Source organism: Archocentrus centrarchus, chromosome 17 (assembly GCF_007364275.1).
Source record: "Archocentrus centrarchus isolate MPI-CPG fArcCen1 chromosome 17, fArcCen1, whole genome shotgun sequence".
Classification (NCBI taxonomy): Eukaryota; Metazoa; Chordata; class Actinopteri; order Cichliformes; family Cichlidae; genus Archocentrus; species Archocentrus centrarchus.
This window is the reverse complement of record NC_044362.1, coordinates 16737171-16754008: the sequence shown is the minus strand read 5'-3', so window position 1 is coordinate 16754008 and position 16838 is coordinate 16737171. Positions and strand designations below refer to the sequence as shown.

The following is a 16838-nucleotide window of genomic DNA, read 5'->3' as shown; positions in this document are numbered from 1 at the left end:
TTTTGGGTTAGGGCGGTTTTCTTACCTATACTGAGAGATGCTTGTTGTGTCACACAGTTGCTGACATTTCCTGAAAAATGAAAACATTGTGCAACAGACATTAGCTGCATTCACCTTTGCCGTTTCTATCCTTGCTTTTCTCCCAGGACAATGATGGAGGGATGACTACACAGCTGCCCAGCACCATCACGTCGTTTGTGCAAACTGGTTTGAGGCCAGGCGAAGAATATACAGTGAACCTGGTGGCACTCCGAGACCAAGGTCGAAGCCAGCCAGTCACTGCTACTGTCACAACATGTATGTACACAAGTGAACGCAGTAAATTATCAACCATTAACGATGATATTACAACCCCAAATCCCAAAAAGTTGGGCTGCATTTTAAAATGTACATTAAAAATGCAATGCAAATCTCATAAACTCACATTTTATTCACAGTAGAACATAGAAAACATTTCAGATGTTTAAACTGAGATATTTTACTGTTTCATGAAAAATATTGGTTCATTTTGAATTTGATGGCAGCAACACATCTCAAAAAAGTCGGGGCAGTAAAAGGTTGGAAAAGTAAGTGGTACTTAAAATACACAGCTGAAGGAATATTTTGCATCTAATTAGGTTAATTGGGTGATTGGGTGTAAAGGAGCATCTTAGAGCAGCAGCAGAATTTCTCAGAAGTGAAGATAAGCAGAGGTCCACCAATCTGCAAAAAAACGTGTCTACAAATTGTGGAACAATTTCAGAATAGAGTTTGTCAACGTAAAATTGTGAAGACTTTGAATATCTCATCATCTACAGTTCATAATATCATCAGAAGATTCAGAGTGTCTGGAGAAATCTCTGTGCTCAAGTGACAAGGTTGAAAGTCAGTAGTGGATCCCTGGGGTCTTCAGGCCTTCAAGCAGCATAGAAACTGCATCCGAGGACAACAATGTGTCTGAGAACACAGTTCGCCAGGTTAAAGCTCTGGCTTGCAAAGAAGAAGCCATATGTGGACATGATAAAGAAATTCCACGGTCTTCTCTGGAAGACTGTTCTGTGGTCAGATTAAAGCTTGATACTTTTTTGGAAAAGTATCAAACTTTAATCTTCCAGAGAAGACTGTTCTGTGGTCAGATTAAAGTTTGATACTTTTTTGGAAAACATGGATGCCATGTCTTCTAGATTGAAGAGGACCATCCAGCTTGTTATTAGCACTCTGTTCAAAATCCTGCATCTCTGATGGTATGGGGGTACACAGTGGCAAACATGGCCCTATCCCAAATTTTGAGACATGTTGCTGCCGTCAAATTCAAAGTCAAAGCTAATAATTTTTCTTAAAATGCTGCATTTTCTTTTTGCTATGTTCTGTTGTGAATAAAATATGAGTTGATGAGATCTGAAAATCATTAGATTCTGTTTACATTTTACACAGCTCCCCAGCATGTTTGGAATTGGAGTTGTAAAATCCAACACTGATCGATCATAAATTCATTCAGCCTTCCATTTCGGGCTCCGCTTGTGATGTTGAGGGTTGCAGGAGTGTTGTTACATTTTTTTCACCTTTTTATGCACAATCAGCTTGATCAGTGGAATGTGATTAGGCCCAAAAAAAAGTCTGAGGATGTTTTTGTTTATGTTGCTTAAATCCCTGTAATTGTAATCATATTTCATAAGCTGAAAAAGCAGCCGTTTGGCATTTTTCTGTGCTACACTTAAATATTTAATCAAATTACATGAATGTTTGCAAACAGTTTTCTGTTAATCAGTTAATTAGCTAATCACTTGAACATAAACTGTAGCATAGCTTTGCCTGCACTCTTCAGACTCACTGTATGCTCAACAAAGCAGTGTCACCTTGACGTATTTGCCCTGCAAACCATTTAGGCCCCTGACGTAAACCTCACTGAGGTATTACCCCCCCCCTCTCCCACTCCTCACCTGTCCGACATTACTTAGACAGCTGTAATAGATCCAATTCAAATCTCCTCCATAACAATTCAGTCTCTGATATGCACAGTCAAAACACCATCAATTTCCTGTCAAGTCTTTGTTCATTTCTTGGGTTGTAATTAAGTATCGATTAATAATTCATGGCACTCCCTCATTAATTTTTTACAGCAGCCTACTCTATATGACACCTTATTGGATAAAGAAAGAGGAAAAGACAAATTTGAAGTAACTAAATAATTTATAGCAACGATTTATCCTCCCTCTGTGACAGGGTAGCGCCATGAGGAGTCAGAGGAAAACCAGTGAGCACAGCTGATGTTTTGGGAACTGGTTCTCAGCAACTGTCTTCCTCAGGATGTTTTCTAGGACGAGACCCTTGGGGCCAATTTCTAATACATCAAGATTCAGGATGGACCTGCAATCTGTCAGGCCTTAGTCTGGGACTTATTTAGACCTCAAACAAAAAAAAAAAAAGACTTGAAAGAAAAGAAAAAAGAGCACCGGTTCTAAATCACCCAGTGTGTGAGAGCTGTCTTTCACCTGAGTTCCCACAGGGGTGAGCAGTAGAGAATAATTAAAGCACAGCATGGTGCTTTCAATTAAAAAATTTGTATACCGAACTATCCATTGTAGAGTTTTATGTTGGTCAGTCCTTCAGCATTAAATGGAGTTTCACACGTTCTTCAAACGGAGCTGAACAGGCGATTATTTCAAATTAAGCAGCATGAACTGTGCATAAATGACATTTCATTTCCTCTTCTTTTAACTGCAGCCAATTGATCCGAAAGAGTTTCAATTTGAGATCAAAAGCACCTACTTTTTCCCAGACGATATGTTAAAGCAACAGATGTTAAACCGTAGCTTCTGTGGAAAGAAGTAATTAACAGTTTAATGAAATAAAGTGCTAATTATCGCATTCTCTAACACCCCATTACCTTGACAAAATGTTTTTGTATTGGCATAGCTGCTCTAACAAGTGCAGAGAAAATTCTTAGTGAATCCTTCCTCTGTCAAACATTAGTGTTTTCCCTTGATGTATTTTGAGCTGTGCACACTTGATAAGTGTTGTTTTCTCACAATCAGCATGGAAAGACTTCAATCATGGCTTATGTTTTAGACCTCGAATAGATAAATCCTACTGTCTGAGTGTGTCTCAGGTCTGATACCTTTTTCACGACTGCCTGTCAGAATGGCTTTCACTGATATCGAATGACTATGAACGTCAACTTGCGTGCCTGCATTTTAAGTCTTGCATTGTAATTTCCCAGTGAATAATAACTAGAACGTATACAAACCAAATATATCAGAAATTTTGTTTACTTACTATTTGATTATGCTTCATGCGTTTTTTTTTTTTTCAATTTTTTTAGATTGTATTTCATTCAGCCCTAAATCGCTACATCTTAGAATCTCCTCCTTTAGTTCCTCATCCAACAGGATGCCCCAATTTGAAACTTTTTTTTTTACCCCAGAAGAACAAGCCATTTTATTTTAATGCTCCCAAAAACACACTGGTCAAGCAGTCCCGTTAAGTGACTTGAATTTGCAGACAGCACCAGTCAGTCAAAGCAGCCATGCCTCTATTAATAAATACTTCTTAGCCTTAAGGCTTTTTAAATTGTTAAGCCATAGAGAAAGTCCCATCTCATAAAGTTGTCATGAAAGGAGAAATTATCTGTAGAAACTCAGACAGTTTTTTTTTCTACAGACTTTTTTTTTTAATCTCTGTTAATGCGGCAGTGTGTGGGGATTGATTTGCTTTGGAGCCAACCTCAAGTGACCATTACTTTACATAAAATGAATATGATGCATGAAAGTTTACCCTTTTGAACTAAACTACATAAAAAAAAACGAACAAGCTTTTTCACAATAATCTAATAATTTGAGATTCACTAGTACATTGTTAAAGATTAAAAGATCAAAAAACACCCACCCAGGTAAACTTACACTGCAACAAAGTTTGGAAAGGTTAACAAAGAGACCGCATCCTAGTGACTCTGCTCTGTTTGTAGCGACATCAACAGGGGACCTTATAATTAGACATTTTCTTTGTTTTGCAGTGATCGATGGCCCCACTCAGCTGATTGTGCGGGATGTGTCAGACACAGTGGCATTTGTGGAGTGGACGCCACCGAAAGCCAAGATTGATCAGATTGTGTTGCGTTATGGCCTCGTGGGAGGAGAGGGGCCACGGACCACCTTCCGCCTCCAGCCCACACTCAGCCAATACTCGCTGCAGGTGTGTGTGTGTGTGTGTGTGTGTGTGTGTGCGTGCACGCGCGTGCGTGTGTGTGTGCTTTGAGATGAGACTTGGCTAAAGTCATTATAGTTCAAAAGTATCTTATTACTAGTGTGTGTGTGTGCATGCGCGCGTGTACATACGTGTGTGTGTGTACTTGTCATGCTTGTTAAACGATCTAATCTCACAGTCTGTCTGCCTTCTGTGTCTGGAGATAAAACAAAAACAAAACAAATACAGAAGAGAAAAATAATGCAAAGAGATTACACAGACCAAACTGCCTCTGTTGTTTTTTTTCCACAGGTTTTGCGCCCTGGCTCACGTTACGAGGTGACAGTGAGCGGCGTGAGGAAAGGAAACGAGAGCGGATCCATTTCCACTGAATTTACTACCGGTGAGGTCTGACAGCAAGCAGATGTGGTGATACTGGTGTGTGTGATGCTGCGTCTGCCTCTGAGAGTAGAACAGTAATGACATATGGCCTAATATACGCCACACTGTTTATCTGTATTGGAGACTGCAGCAAACATCTGTTCAGGGGAATGTTTTCTCTCCTGAAGTTTGTGCTGAAGAAAGTACTTATTTATGGAAACATTATGCTGATTTGTTTTCTATGCTGGTTGTATATTTATAGATTAAATATATTGTGGTAGTTACTTGAAGTAAAACCTGCAGAAAATGGAACAGGATAAAGCTAATAAAAAATAAAAGGATTATAGCAACTGATGATCTTTGATGAACATGAAGACTAAACATGACATGCTGACAGTTTAACGTGACCTGTTTGTTTGCTTGTTCGCATTCCCTGAGAATGGGTCTCAGTGTCCCCAACATTGTCAGCTTTATCGTTTTTCTCAGAGATCGATGCCCCCAAGAACTTGCGGCTCGTGTCCAAGACCTCCACCACACTCGAGCTCGAATGGGATAACAGCGAAGCTGAGGTAATACGTCTTTTGACATTTTTTTGTATTCTGTATGTATTCTGAGGTAGTTAAGCATAAGCAGCTTGATCTGGTCCTCATGACTGCAACAATGACCAAAAGGTTTGCAGGTACCGTGAAACTCTCAATGATGTAAAGTAATTTTGTGTTGTTATTACAGGTTTATAGGATACTAGAGCTCAGCCGCTATTTGCCATTATATCGGTATCCGCACGTATAACGGCCGATAAATAAAAATGTAAAAAGTGAAGATGAGATGGGAGAAACACGCTATAACCACATTATTAGTTTCATGTGTAGGGCACTCTGCAACTTCACTGTTGGCAATATGTGTCTCAAATACGGCAAACACAAGAACCAGCTGATCCAGAGACATGCAGAGCATAAACAAGTAAGCCACAATGTGTTGTGCCAATAAAACAAAATTATTTTTAAGCTGCATTTTCATGTTGTCTTAGTAATAACTACGCATATAACATTTGTTATAACTACGCATAACAAATGTTAAGAAAATCTGCTTATGTTTTGTGGGTATGAAAGAAAAAAAATATATGCTGATATATTGGATTTTTACAGTAAATCACAAAATATTGGTGTTGGTCTTAAAAATGCTATATCGTTCAGGCTCTAATTTAACTTTATACTCTGCAACAGCTTAGAGACAAAGAAACTGCTGTTTCTTGTTGTGGCTTCCATGCAATTTTTAAGCATCTTTTGATTTAATATGTAACACATAGCAAATATATAGAATAGTATGCAGTGTAATACATAAAATCACCAAACAATCTGTGCTACCTAATAATAATAAAGGGTATTGCACCAATGTTACAAAGTGCTTCCCAGAAACACAGAATAAAAAGCCAAGCTATGAGGAAATTATAAAAAAATTATTTACATATCAATTAAGACTATGCAAGACTCAAGTGTGATGTCAAAATAAGAATAAGAATGTGATTCCACTGTACTGAATAGCTTAAAATTAACAGAAAAATCTAGAAGTTAAAAGAATAAGATGGAATTAATCTCAGAATGTCATAAAATGTAAAAGTTATTTTAAGAAAGTCTTTATATATATATATATATATATATATATATATATATATATATATATATATATATATATATATATATATATATATATATATATATATATATATATATATATGAGTCTTTAGCAGTGATTTAAAAGAAGACACTGATGAGGGAACAGGATTTCCTCAGGCAGGTCAGTCCACAGTCGAGGAGCTCTAACAGCAAACACTTGTTCACCTTTTTGTCTTTAACCGTGAGTTGGGAACAGTTGTCAGATTTCTGCCTGAGGATCTGAAGCTGTGCACTGGTTGGTACAGGAAGTAAAGTCTTAAAATCAATTCTAAGAGTAATGGGCAGCCAGTAATGGGCAGCCAGAACATATTACACGAGTCATTATGACTCGTGTAATATGTGCAGTTTTCTTGGTTCTTGTAAAAAGTCTTGCTGCTTATTATCTGAAGTCTTTTTAATGCTTTCTGATTGGTACCTATTAAAATAGTCTAACCAAGAGGAAATAACGGCATGAATGATTGTCAGAGTGTCACTGAAATTCAGTATTGATCGTATCCTTGCAACATTCCTTAGGTGGACTGTGTGACCTAAATAGATTTCACAATGACAGCTTACGGCATAGACATGGTGCACACTTGCTGATGACTGAAAATACAGATGGGGGACAAATTAAAAGAAAAAAAATCTGACGCGTCGACACTGAGGGGATCCGGTGGCTGTGGGGCACATTGTGCTGGGGTAGGTTCAAATTCTTCTGAGTGATCACCTTTATCCTCTGATGAAACATTTAGATCAAGATGCAGACGATCTCTTCCTGGGTGACGATGTCCTCATCAACTGGGCGCAAGGGCTTAATGAGTATGAAAATGATGTGAATCATACAGTAAGGCCTTCACTCTAATAATGTATCTCCAGCCACCATCATCAGAACCAAACACCAAATGAGGGAATATCTTTTGGAAGAATGGTGCACCAGTAGAGGTTAGATGATCAATGCCAAGGTGCTTAAAGTAGTGACTTGTGGTGGCCCAGCACCTTACTAAGAGGCTGCATGATGGTTTTCCTTTAATTTGTCACCCATCTGAATGTGTATGATACTGTGGAAGTTGCTATTTTATTTCTCTGCATTAAATAAGTGTAGTGGACTGTCCTGAAGTGCATTAACGCTCCTGCAGGCTCTCAGCACAGCCATAGGTCTGTCTTATATCAGTGATCCTGCTGCATGTTTACCTTGCCCTTTTTGTAAAAACAACTCATTTCCTCTTAATCCTCTGACATTATGACTCCTCCTAAATAGCTGCAATAAAGCAGCTTTTTTATTCCTCCTATTTTTTTTTTCTTGGGAACTTTATCATCACACACAGACAGGTCTGCCTCTCGCCGGCTTGAAAAATGCCAGTTACAGCATTGGAGCCAATGCTTCAATGGTCACTGAATCTTTTACTATGAATGAAAATGTGATAAATTGCGTTTTACTCAGCTGTCACAATGATATTTCCGGGGCTCGCTAACCACGCACTCAGACTTATAAAGACAGTCTGTCTCGATGCTGGCAAATTTATTCATCCTTCTGATTCTGCACTGCAGTGTTGACAAAGAGCCAAACATCACACTGTGCCGAGACAAAATAAACCAAACAAAAAAAAAAAAGGAGTTTTGACTGTTTGTGTAAGTCTTGCATAGTGGGAGTATATATTTTTTTTCAAACGTTACTGTCACTTTAATGTCGTAAATATTTTGTGTTCAAATGCAGGTGGAAGGTTACCAGGTGGTTTATAGCACATTAGCGGGAGATCAGTATGACAAAGTCATCGTACCGCGCAATGAGGGAGCCACCACTAAGACTACTCTCACAGGTAAGTGGGGAGTAATCTGTTTTTCTTCTTTCATTTAAAGTGTAGTCGCTTTTTTTCTTGAATTATTTATCGTCAACATCTGTAGAGTTCATTTTTTTTCCCCTGATGCCTTCAATATCATCACAGTGCATCTAATATATACTGAAGAAGCTGGAAGTGCCTGTGTTTTACATGGCAAGATTATCTCCGGAGCTAACTCTTGGCTGTCAGCCTACTGATTGTATCTGTAGAAACGCTTGTTGTCCTGCGGGCGTATTGAAAGGCTGTCAGAAAGAAGGGGTCAGCTGGGATGTTTTTTTTCTGAAAGGCCACAGTGCTGGAAAGGGCACGGCCTGCATAAGAATAGAAGCAAAAGGTCCCCGTGTTATTCTGTTCGCTCATTGCCATCGATGCTCTCTCTCGCTCTCACTTTCATCCATTCTCTGTCACTCTCATTTTCTCTCTTCTCTCACTCCCCTCTGCTAATAATCTCTGTCGTCCTTCTCTTTATTTTCAATCCTTGTCTCTTCATCTTCTGTAGCTGGAGATCCTCGCTGCGGATGTACTGAAATCATTTGAAACTGATCAATTATGCAGTTGGTAAAAAAAAAAAAAGATTTCTTCAGAAATCACACTGATGGTACATGTAAATTTGCCTAGACCTCATCACCGGTGTTGAGCTAATTGGGCTGTTATGAAAAATTCCATCTAATTGACATGCGCGTTGCATGAAGACAAGGATGTGAAGCAGTCTGTGTGATTATTATTTTTGTTCCTGCTACATTATGTGTTAAATTAGTTACTGGTTCTCTGTCTCTCTTTGTATCTCAGACCTGCTTCCAGGCACAGAGTACGGCATCGGCATTTCTGCCATGAAAGGCAACAACCAGAGCACACCAGCCACAATGAACGCCAGGACGAGTGAGTGAATTATTCTTTGTGCTCCGTCGTAAAAAGCCAGTGATTCACTCACGCGTGTAAGGCACAGAAAGTGAATCACAGCAGGAAATCTCAGCATCACAACAGGCTCGTTTGTTATTATACATGTAATTCTCAGTTCAAGCTGTGGGTCAGCGCTCCCATCCCAGCTACAGTATGAAAAAGCCATTTTAGAAAATTAAGCAAAATATATTTTGACGTGACTTGTGCTCTTCTCGAGAGGTGTGCGGTATTGTCGGCTTGGGTCCAAGTTCACATTACAACATTTTAAAACTGTTATAATGCATACCGTTTTGCTAATGGCCCTCTCGTTACCTCAGTACTTGATCCCGCATTTGAATATTTATTGTGTTTTGAGTTATTTGTCAGAAAGAAAACCAGACCTTATTTAACCCTTTGTTTGAAATATGAGTGCGTTGAGGTGCCTCGCTAATCTTTCCCCTCACATTCACTGTCGAGCACATCTTTCATCCAGGCGCAGTTATTTTAATGGATAAAGGTATTCTGCACTTTACAAAAATTATGCTTCCATTTGTCTTACAAACAAGCTCATTGTGCACCTCTTTTCCGTGCACTCTTTCTGAACTTTGAAAATGCATCACATCTGTCGCATTTATTGTAAAGAGTTTTAAGAAAGCCGTTTGTGACAGCAGCTTCACGGCAGCACTCGAGTTACCTTCGGTCTGAGCTGCTAGAAGAATCGTTTCATTTAACGCTGGTCTGTTTTTTTTTTACCTCCTGAAAAGCTGTAAAACAACAAAGGTTCAGGCAAACAGGGCAGCAGATGATTAGCTGAGGATTTAACATTGATGAGCCGCTGGGCAAACTGGGTTACTCCTGCAGGGGAAGAAAACGACAAACTTAAAAATGCATGAAATACAGGCGATGGCCTGTCCTTTAATGTCAGAACAGCACCAAAGATGGTCTTAGGTAACTTTGCAAAGTAGATAAAAGTAAAACAGGAGCTAAATATGAATGGAATATGTAATGACCACTAGCAGTAATTATGTTTTTCTTGAAATGATGGAAGCAACTTTATATTTTGCCTTTTCTTCTTCTTTCTGTTTTTTTTTTAAATCTCTGTAATAACATTTAATTTATTAGAAAACAGTGTAAAATGGCCAACGCAATTTCATAGATCAAGCTAAGATTACAGACATGCAAAATACTCAAATGTAGAAAAAAAATGTACCAAAACAAATGAATTGTGAATATTTCCACAAACTCTTATTTTGTTTTATGCAAACGCACACAAGCACATAGGTCACACAATATATAAATACTCTTCCAAATGACAGTAGGTGGTAAAATTCTAAGAAGCTGCACAGACGGTTGAGGAGAAGACTGGGAACAAGTAAACATTAATATAAATACCTCTGGGTTTGAAGGAGGATTAAGAGGAAGGGCCCTGAAATGTCATTTCATTTTTCGATGTACACCCACTCGGATGCGTCTTTCAGGGTGAGACTGTTGCACGAATCTGGGTTGGCGTCCTGTATTTTTGCAAAAAAAAAAAAAAAAAAAAGAAAAATCTTTCACAGCACCTGTGCTTTGAGTGTAATGTTGCTTTCCCTGTTTTAGCTCTGGATGTACCTATGGATCTAACTGTGACGGCTTCTACAGACAACACCATCACTCTGGTGTGGGGCGTAGTCCAGGGCCCCATTGACCACTACAAGGTCACCTACACATCAGCCTCTGGCGTCACTAATGAGGTAAGGAACACTGAAACGATAACTGTGGCACATGTACTGTAAACCGTGCAGATGTATATATCTAATATAGACCTTGTTTAACTTGTCTCTAGCTGACAGTGCCTAAAGATATGACCACCACCACTTTGACAGACCTGGAGCCTGGGACTGAGTACACCATCACTGTAGCAGCAAGACGAGGAAGACAGCAGAGCACTGCAGCTACCATAGACGCCTTCACAGGTGGAGAGAGTACTCTAAAGACTTATTATAAAGTTTTAAATGAAGAGCAGCAGAACTATACACACAGATAACGTACTAATGATGAGATCATTTCCTTGACAAACAATCTCCCTTTGTCTTTTTCATTGCAACAGCTTGATATAAACTTTCCTAAACAACATCAGTTTAATCCATTCAAATTTCATAAAGAGCTCAAATAAATTCATTCCTGAGCGTCTCCAGCTAGATAAAGTCATAAAAGATCCTCCCATTACTACAGAAAGATGGAGAACACTTCTAAAGACGGCATAGTGGGGTAATGAAATTGAATGACGGATATAATGAACTGAAGTGTGACATCAGGTGAGGTGAGTCGCGCTTAAAGAAAACGGAGGACCGTGAAAGACTTCGAAGGAGCAATTAGCAGAGGCAAATTATTCCAGCCCGCTAATGAGCTTGTTACAAGCGATCCTAATTGCGCCTCTCTTTTGCATCTGAATGTATTTGTTTTTCTGTTTCTTCTCCCTCCCGTTCGTACCTCGTTCTCGCAGTTTTGCTGTCACGCTCGCACTGCTCGTCCTGTTTTTCAGCATCATGTTGCTTCTTTCTTTTCAATCACAGCACAGTTCTTTTTCCCTAAACTCACATCCATCCATCCAGCTATATGTCGGCTGGCCTGTCAGTCTTCTCCGCTCTGCTGGTTCTTTGTTATTTTTCCAAAGTCTTGACGTGAGTTTCAGTTGCACAAAGGCTGGTTTCAGAAATGATTGACACGCACTCACCTGCTGTCGTTCTTTTCTTCACCAGTGTCATTATCATCATCTCTTTTCTTTATCGGAGCAGCCATCACGGCAGTTGTCACCATCACGGCGTCATAATCACATCATCGTATTCCTAATCTTTTGTTATCTCTTACTTCTTTGGTAACACCACTTTAACTGTCTGAAGAGACATGAAGGAATGATAGGATGACAGATGAAGAGAATCAGAGGACAAACCATAAATTACCTGTCATCTTCTCATCCGCTGTTCGCTTATTGGAGACATCTGTCTGCCTTCACTCAGGTGAACTCAGGTGATAATGAAAAAGAAAGCTGTGAATTGATCAAATATATATCTCAGAGTAACTCTGGGACTACCTTTCACCGAATAAACTCCCGTTAATTCTATTGACATCAGTATTTATACACTTTTATATGATTGCAGCTTTTACTGTGTGGTCATTTACAGCAGGTAATCATTTCATTTACGTTCATGTTTCCAACATTCATATTTATTTATTCTTCTGCAAGGGTTTTAAGTAAGCGTAACCATAGACAGTGTAAGACATGGGCGTAGCTTCTGGGTCGAAAAAGATGAAACCAACGTGGAAGCACTTTAAACCTGCATTACATCTGAAGGCCACCAGATGGCGATAGTTGAAGTGGCTAAAACACCTGCTGAAGTCTATAATAAAAACCGTTTTCTAGCTTCACGTCTGTAAACACCTTCCTGCTGAGTTTATGGTCTCAGTCACTTGCTTTTTATTGAGTAAAAAATTTAGTCTGTTTTGAAAATCTTGGTCAAACAGTGGTGTCAAACAGCTAACGTTTCAGTCACAAGTCATTAGCCAATGAGCGTGCGGTTTCACAGTCTTTCCTCGTCACATTGGTTTTTTGCAGCTGAGAAGGCGGCGACAAACACGCCCATCTTAAGGCTTCAAAACAGGACTTCACAAACCACTGGGTGACGTCGTAGTAGCAGCATCCATCTCTGTGAAATATAATTTCTTTAATTATAAAAGATTATGAAGCGCTTTAGTTTGTGACATTGTCAAATGGTCCTAATTATAGGCCAACCTCCAAAGATGTCAAATACCATATTTTTTAATTTAATAGCATATTTACATTCTTCTAGCAAATGTCCTATCAAACTCTGTATTCACAGTCTGTAGAGTCCTTTTTTGCAAGATCCTCCACACCTCAGCTAGAGAGGATATTAACTTTTTTTTCTTTTTTATTAACTCTCGATTTTTTTTTTTCACAAGCCATGACATGAGTTTCTCTTTAAGGAAACATTTTTGTCTCTCACATGTCTACGTCTGTGCTATAAAAAGTTCCATTAATAGCTACAAAGGTGACTCACACTGTCATCTCACATCACCCACATTCCCTCTGTGTGGTCATTGCTGCTTTATGCTTTTAAACCTTTAACTGGCTTATCACTGTCATCTTGATCAAAGACGGCACCTTCGTCATGACCACTAACGCCAGCTTGGAATTCGGCTCACACGGCTCGACCCTCTTTGCATTTTTTAATTCTTAATCAGTGCATAACTGCAAGCTTTACTTTTTAAAGATGTTGTGGAGACAGGTTTGGACTTTGTTCATATGCCATCTTTCCACCATTTCTGAGATCACAAACACACACGCGCACCATTATCGGGAGGTCTGTGTGATAGAAAATTCTGCTGACTGCACAGGGCAGTAATGCATACTGACAACTTGTGAAGAATAATAAAAGGTAGCGGTTCACAAAGAAGAATACAGATGCAGGCCAGTGTAAACAATGCAGGTTTCATAGGATGATTGATTGCAAAGGAAACTCCACAGGATACCTGTAATCTTGGTAGTTCAGGAAAGGAGAAGTCAGTGTTGCCGCATTTCCCCTGCTATTTATACATCCACACATGGCTAATTAAATTCAAGTCCTCTTGTATTTGTTGCTGTGTCAGCTGGTACACTACTTCATATTCATTACATCATCTCCCGTCCAGGTCGTACATTTTGACAACAGCATCTGCTCCTATCATCCTTTTTTCCATTTTCTTATAATGAACAGTCCCATCACATCTTCATCCTAACGGTGGATAATCTCATTAGTTGCCCTTTTTATGACCAATTAATTCATTACTTCCACATGATTGTGGTTTTCTTTGACTCTCACCTTCCCCATCAAGATTACACCCAAGGCTAATTTTCTCAACTGCATTATAAACGATCTGTTACATCATCCAGGACGGCTTCCATCCATCATTTAACAGCTTGTCTGTCATCTCCATAATGACGGCAACTGTTTTTTTTTTTTTCTCATTAACATTTCCTGCTCATAGCAGGATTTCTGCTTGTCCTTGAAAGCTCTCCGGTGACCTTTAAACCCCCTCATTCCTCCAGGAATCAGACCTGTAACTCACCTCTACTTATCAGAGGTGACTTCAGACTCTGTGTCAGTGGCGTGGAGCGCCCCAGCACCGCCCGCTGACCTCTTCATTCTGAGCTACAGCTCTGCCGATGGGACCGACACCTCTAAGGTGACACTGGATGGCTCCAAGACGAGGTCACTGATCCAAGGGCTGCTGCCATCCACTCAGTACACCGTCAGTCTAATCACAATACAGGGGGACGTTACTTCTGAGCCCATTACAGCATCACTCACTACAGGTGAGCTGCTCAAATGATGGAAAAAGTGGTTAATAAGTGATGAAAACAGAGAAACATCAGCAGCAAAATAATGGTTTGTGGATTTGTTTGGGGTCCCATCTAAGTAGATATGCACCCTCAGGGTCATACTATCCTTTTCCTATGTGTGGCAAGTGTGCACACATTTTTCTGCATGCACAATTCCAAAAAAGTCGGAACGCTGTCTAAATTGTAATTTTTTGGGACGTGTTCAGTTCAGAAGTATATTATTTTTTCTTACAGTGATGCATTTTCTCAGATTAAACATTTAATATGTTGTCTATGTACTGTTGTGAATAAAATATGACTTTATAAGATTTGCACATCATTACATTCTGTTGTTTACATTTTAAACAACATTCCAACTTTATTGGAATTGCATGAGATCATGTTTAGAGCAATAACTAAAAATCATATGGACAATAAAATGCCTTCTCGAAGCTCAAGCTTGCATCTTAAACTGGTTCTGTCTGACCAACACTACAAAACCCCAAAGATCCAGACTATATCGAGTTCATTGCCACTTGAGACAATGCAGCAAAATCTCACAACAGGGAAACTCTAAAGAGGCAATGCTTGGTATTTGTGCCTGTGAAATAAAAATGATTAATCATATATTGTGGTATTGATTTATTAAGCAATTCAAAAAGAAATCATGTTCTGATCTCCTTGATCACCTTTACGAATGGGGAGCAAACTAAAAAAAAAAAAAAGGAGGTGCAGAACAGGAAAAAAAGGATTTTCGGGAGGAAAGTGGTGAATTAACATGTGTAGGGTAATATGGAAAAGGAAAGAGAAAGAAAATTAGTTTAAGAAATGGAAATACAAAGTGATTTTAAATTAAATATGTATTTGCAGAAATTTTTTAGGCTTTCATTTGTGCAGAACCACCGCAGAATGACTTTTGTAATTAGAAGCTGCCTCAGAGGCTTTTCGTTTTCATTTTTCTGCTTTTTTTGGTCAGATGTGGAGACACAGTACCAAAAGTAAAGGTTTTGTTCCTCTGTGCTATCTGATGGCTGAGGTTTGCCACAAGCTCGAGTAGCTCTCCAGAGTTAAAGATAAACTTGATGTAATGTTGGGAAAAAGCTGACAAGTGACAGTCTAATGATGTGAAACACATACAGTAGGAGAAAGAGTCTGTTCACCCATTTGTCTCTTTTTTTTTGACTTCTAAATAACAATCTCCCTATCACTTCTCTCCATTTATTATTAATCTATTTTACCTTCATTGTCCCGCCACCACCCCTCCCTAATTCACACAACATCTCTGTGTAATTTTTCAGCACACTCTCTCAATTCCAGTTTAATTGGCAGATTATGAAAAGAAGCTCTTCCTCTCCCTTTTGAGTGCAAGTGTGCTATTTACATCTCAGAGAAGAGAGATAAATGAGAAGAGGGGTCAGTATTATAACCTGCCGGAGAGATCGACAATGGGCTGGAAGAAAGAGAACCGCTCTCTTTCTTTGTAGAAAGGGGGACAAAAGGAAAATGATGAAACAAAGAAATAATGGAGGGCTGAAGACAAATGGAGAAAATAGGAAAGCCAGCAGTAAACAATAGAGATGTTAACGTAGCATCAGTGGCAGAAACACCTGCACGTGCTGGTTTCAAATAGCACCTTGGCAGCTTAGAGCCCCCCCCTCCCTTTCTACGTTCACCCACACACAAGAAGCAGATTTTCAGGGGTGAAATTGGATGGGGATTTTGAGACAGATGTACACTATTTCTTGCACCTGTCTTTACACTGTGATAATTTTAGTGCCCTGCTTTGATCTCACATGTTTGAATGTGAGCACTGACGAGAGGCTGCACTCTGCTGTTCTCCGTATAATTAGGTATGCTTTTAGCTTTAACATTTGAATCCTTTGCTGCGCTTGGAATGTGCTGCGTTAAGATTTAACCACAGTTTTGCTTTACGCTCTATTTGGTCCACCAGGCTTTGATAGTTTCCCTTTTTTACTATGGTCAGTTTAAACGGCGCTTTGATGTAGCTCCGCTTTTGCTGACACAATGCAAATGTTGTTGTAATCTTCATGGAGGGTGTAGCGGTGAATAGTAGCATATCACCCAGGAACCTTCATAAGAAAATACATTTTACAGCCATTATTCTTAGGTACCGCATTTGCCAACGCAAACTTAATTAGTGAGATATGCGCCAATGAAAAATTGCTGCTTAAATGAATGCAGCTGTATCTCATTGAAGCAAAAATCCAAGAATTCAAAATTTCCTCCTCTCTGTGTGTGAATAGTAGCCAGAATTCTTCCCAAATCAGGGCAGAGAGAGTTTAGCTGTCAGCCTACAAGTACTCTTACCCATCACCCACAACAGGAGATGGAAGTGATCTCTTAATCTTGGTCTCTGTTTTCTGTTCCCTTCTCGTACATTCTTATTTTTTCCCCTTACTGTCTAAATATCCTTCTATTTATTTCTCTAGGACCTGTCAGGGCTTTAATTGTTTGCTCAAATTGTTTTCACCGTAACCTTTCCTGTGGCAGCTCAATAGTCTGAGGAGACATATAAAACACAATTTCTGCAGGGGGGTGGGGGGTGGG

The 16838-nt window shown here is 39.3% G+C and overlaps 1 protein-coding gene across 1 annotated transcript in view; it reads left to right on the top strand.

Moving 5' to 3' along the window:
• The window catches only part of tnr (tenascin R (restrictin, janusin)), a 224320-nt gene that overhangs the window by 161054 nt on the left and 46428 nt on the right, over positions 1-16838 (top strand). The window contains exons 13-21 of the mRNA XM_030751321.1: positions 147-297; positions 3992-4170; positions 4474-4564; positions 5029-5111; positions 7909-8011; positions 8822-8911; positions 10511-10644; positions 10737-10866; positions 13998-14264. Coding sequence (XP_030607181.1) covers positions 147-297; positions 3992-4170; positions 4474-4564; positions 5029-5111; positions 7909-8011; positions 8822-8911; positions 10511-10644; positions 10737-10866; positions 13998-14264 — 1228 coding nt within the window. The remainder of the gene's footprint in view (positions 1-146; positions 298-3991; positions 4171-4473; positions 4565-5028; positions 5112-7908; positions 8012-8821; positions 8912-10510; positions 10645-10736; positions 10867-13997; positions 14265-16838) is intronic.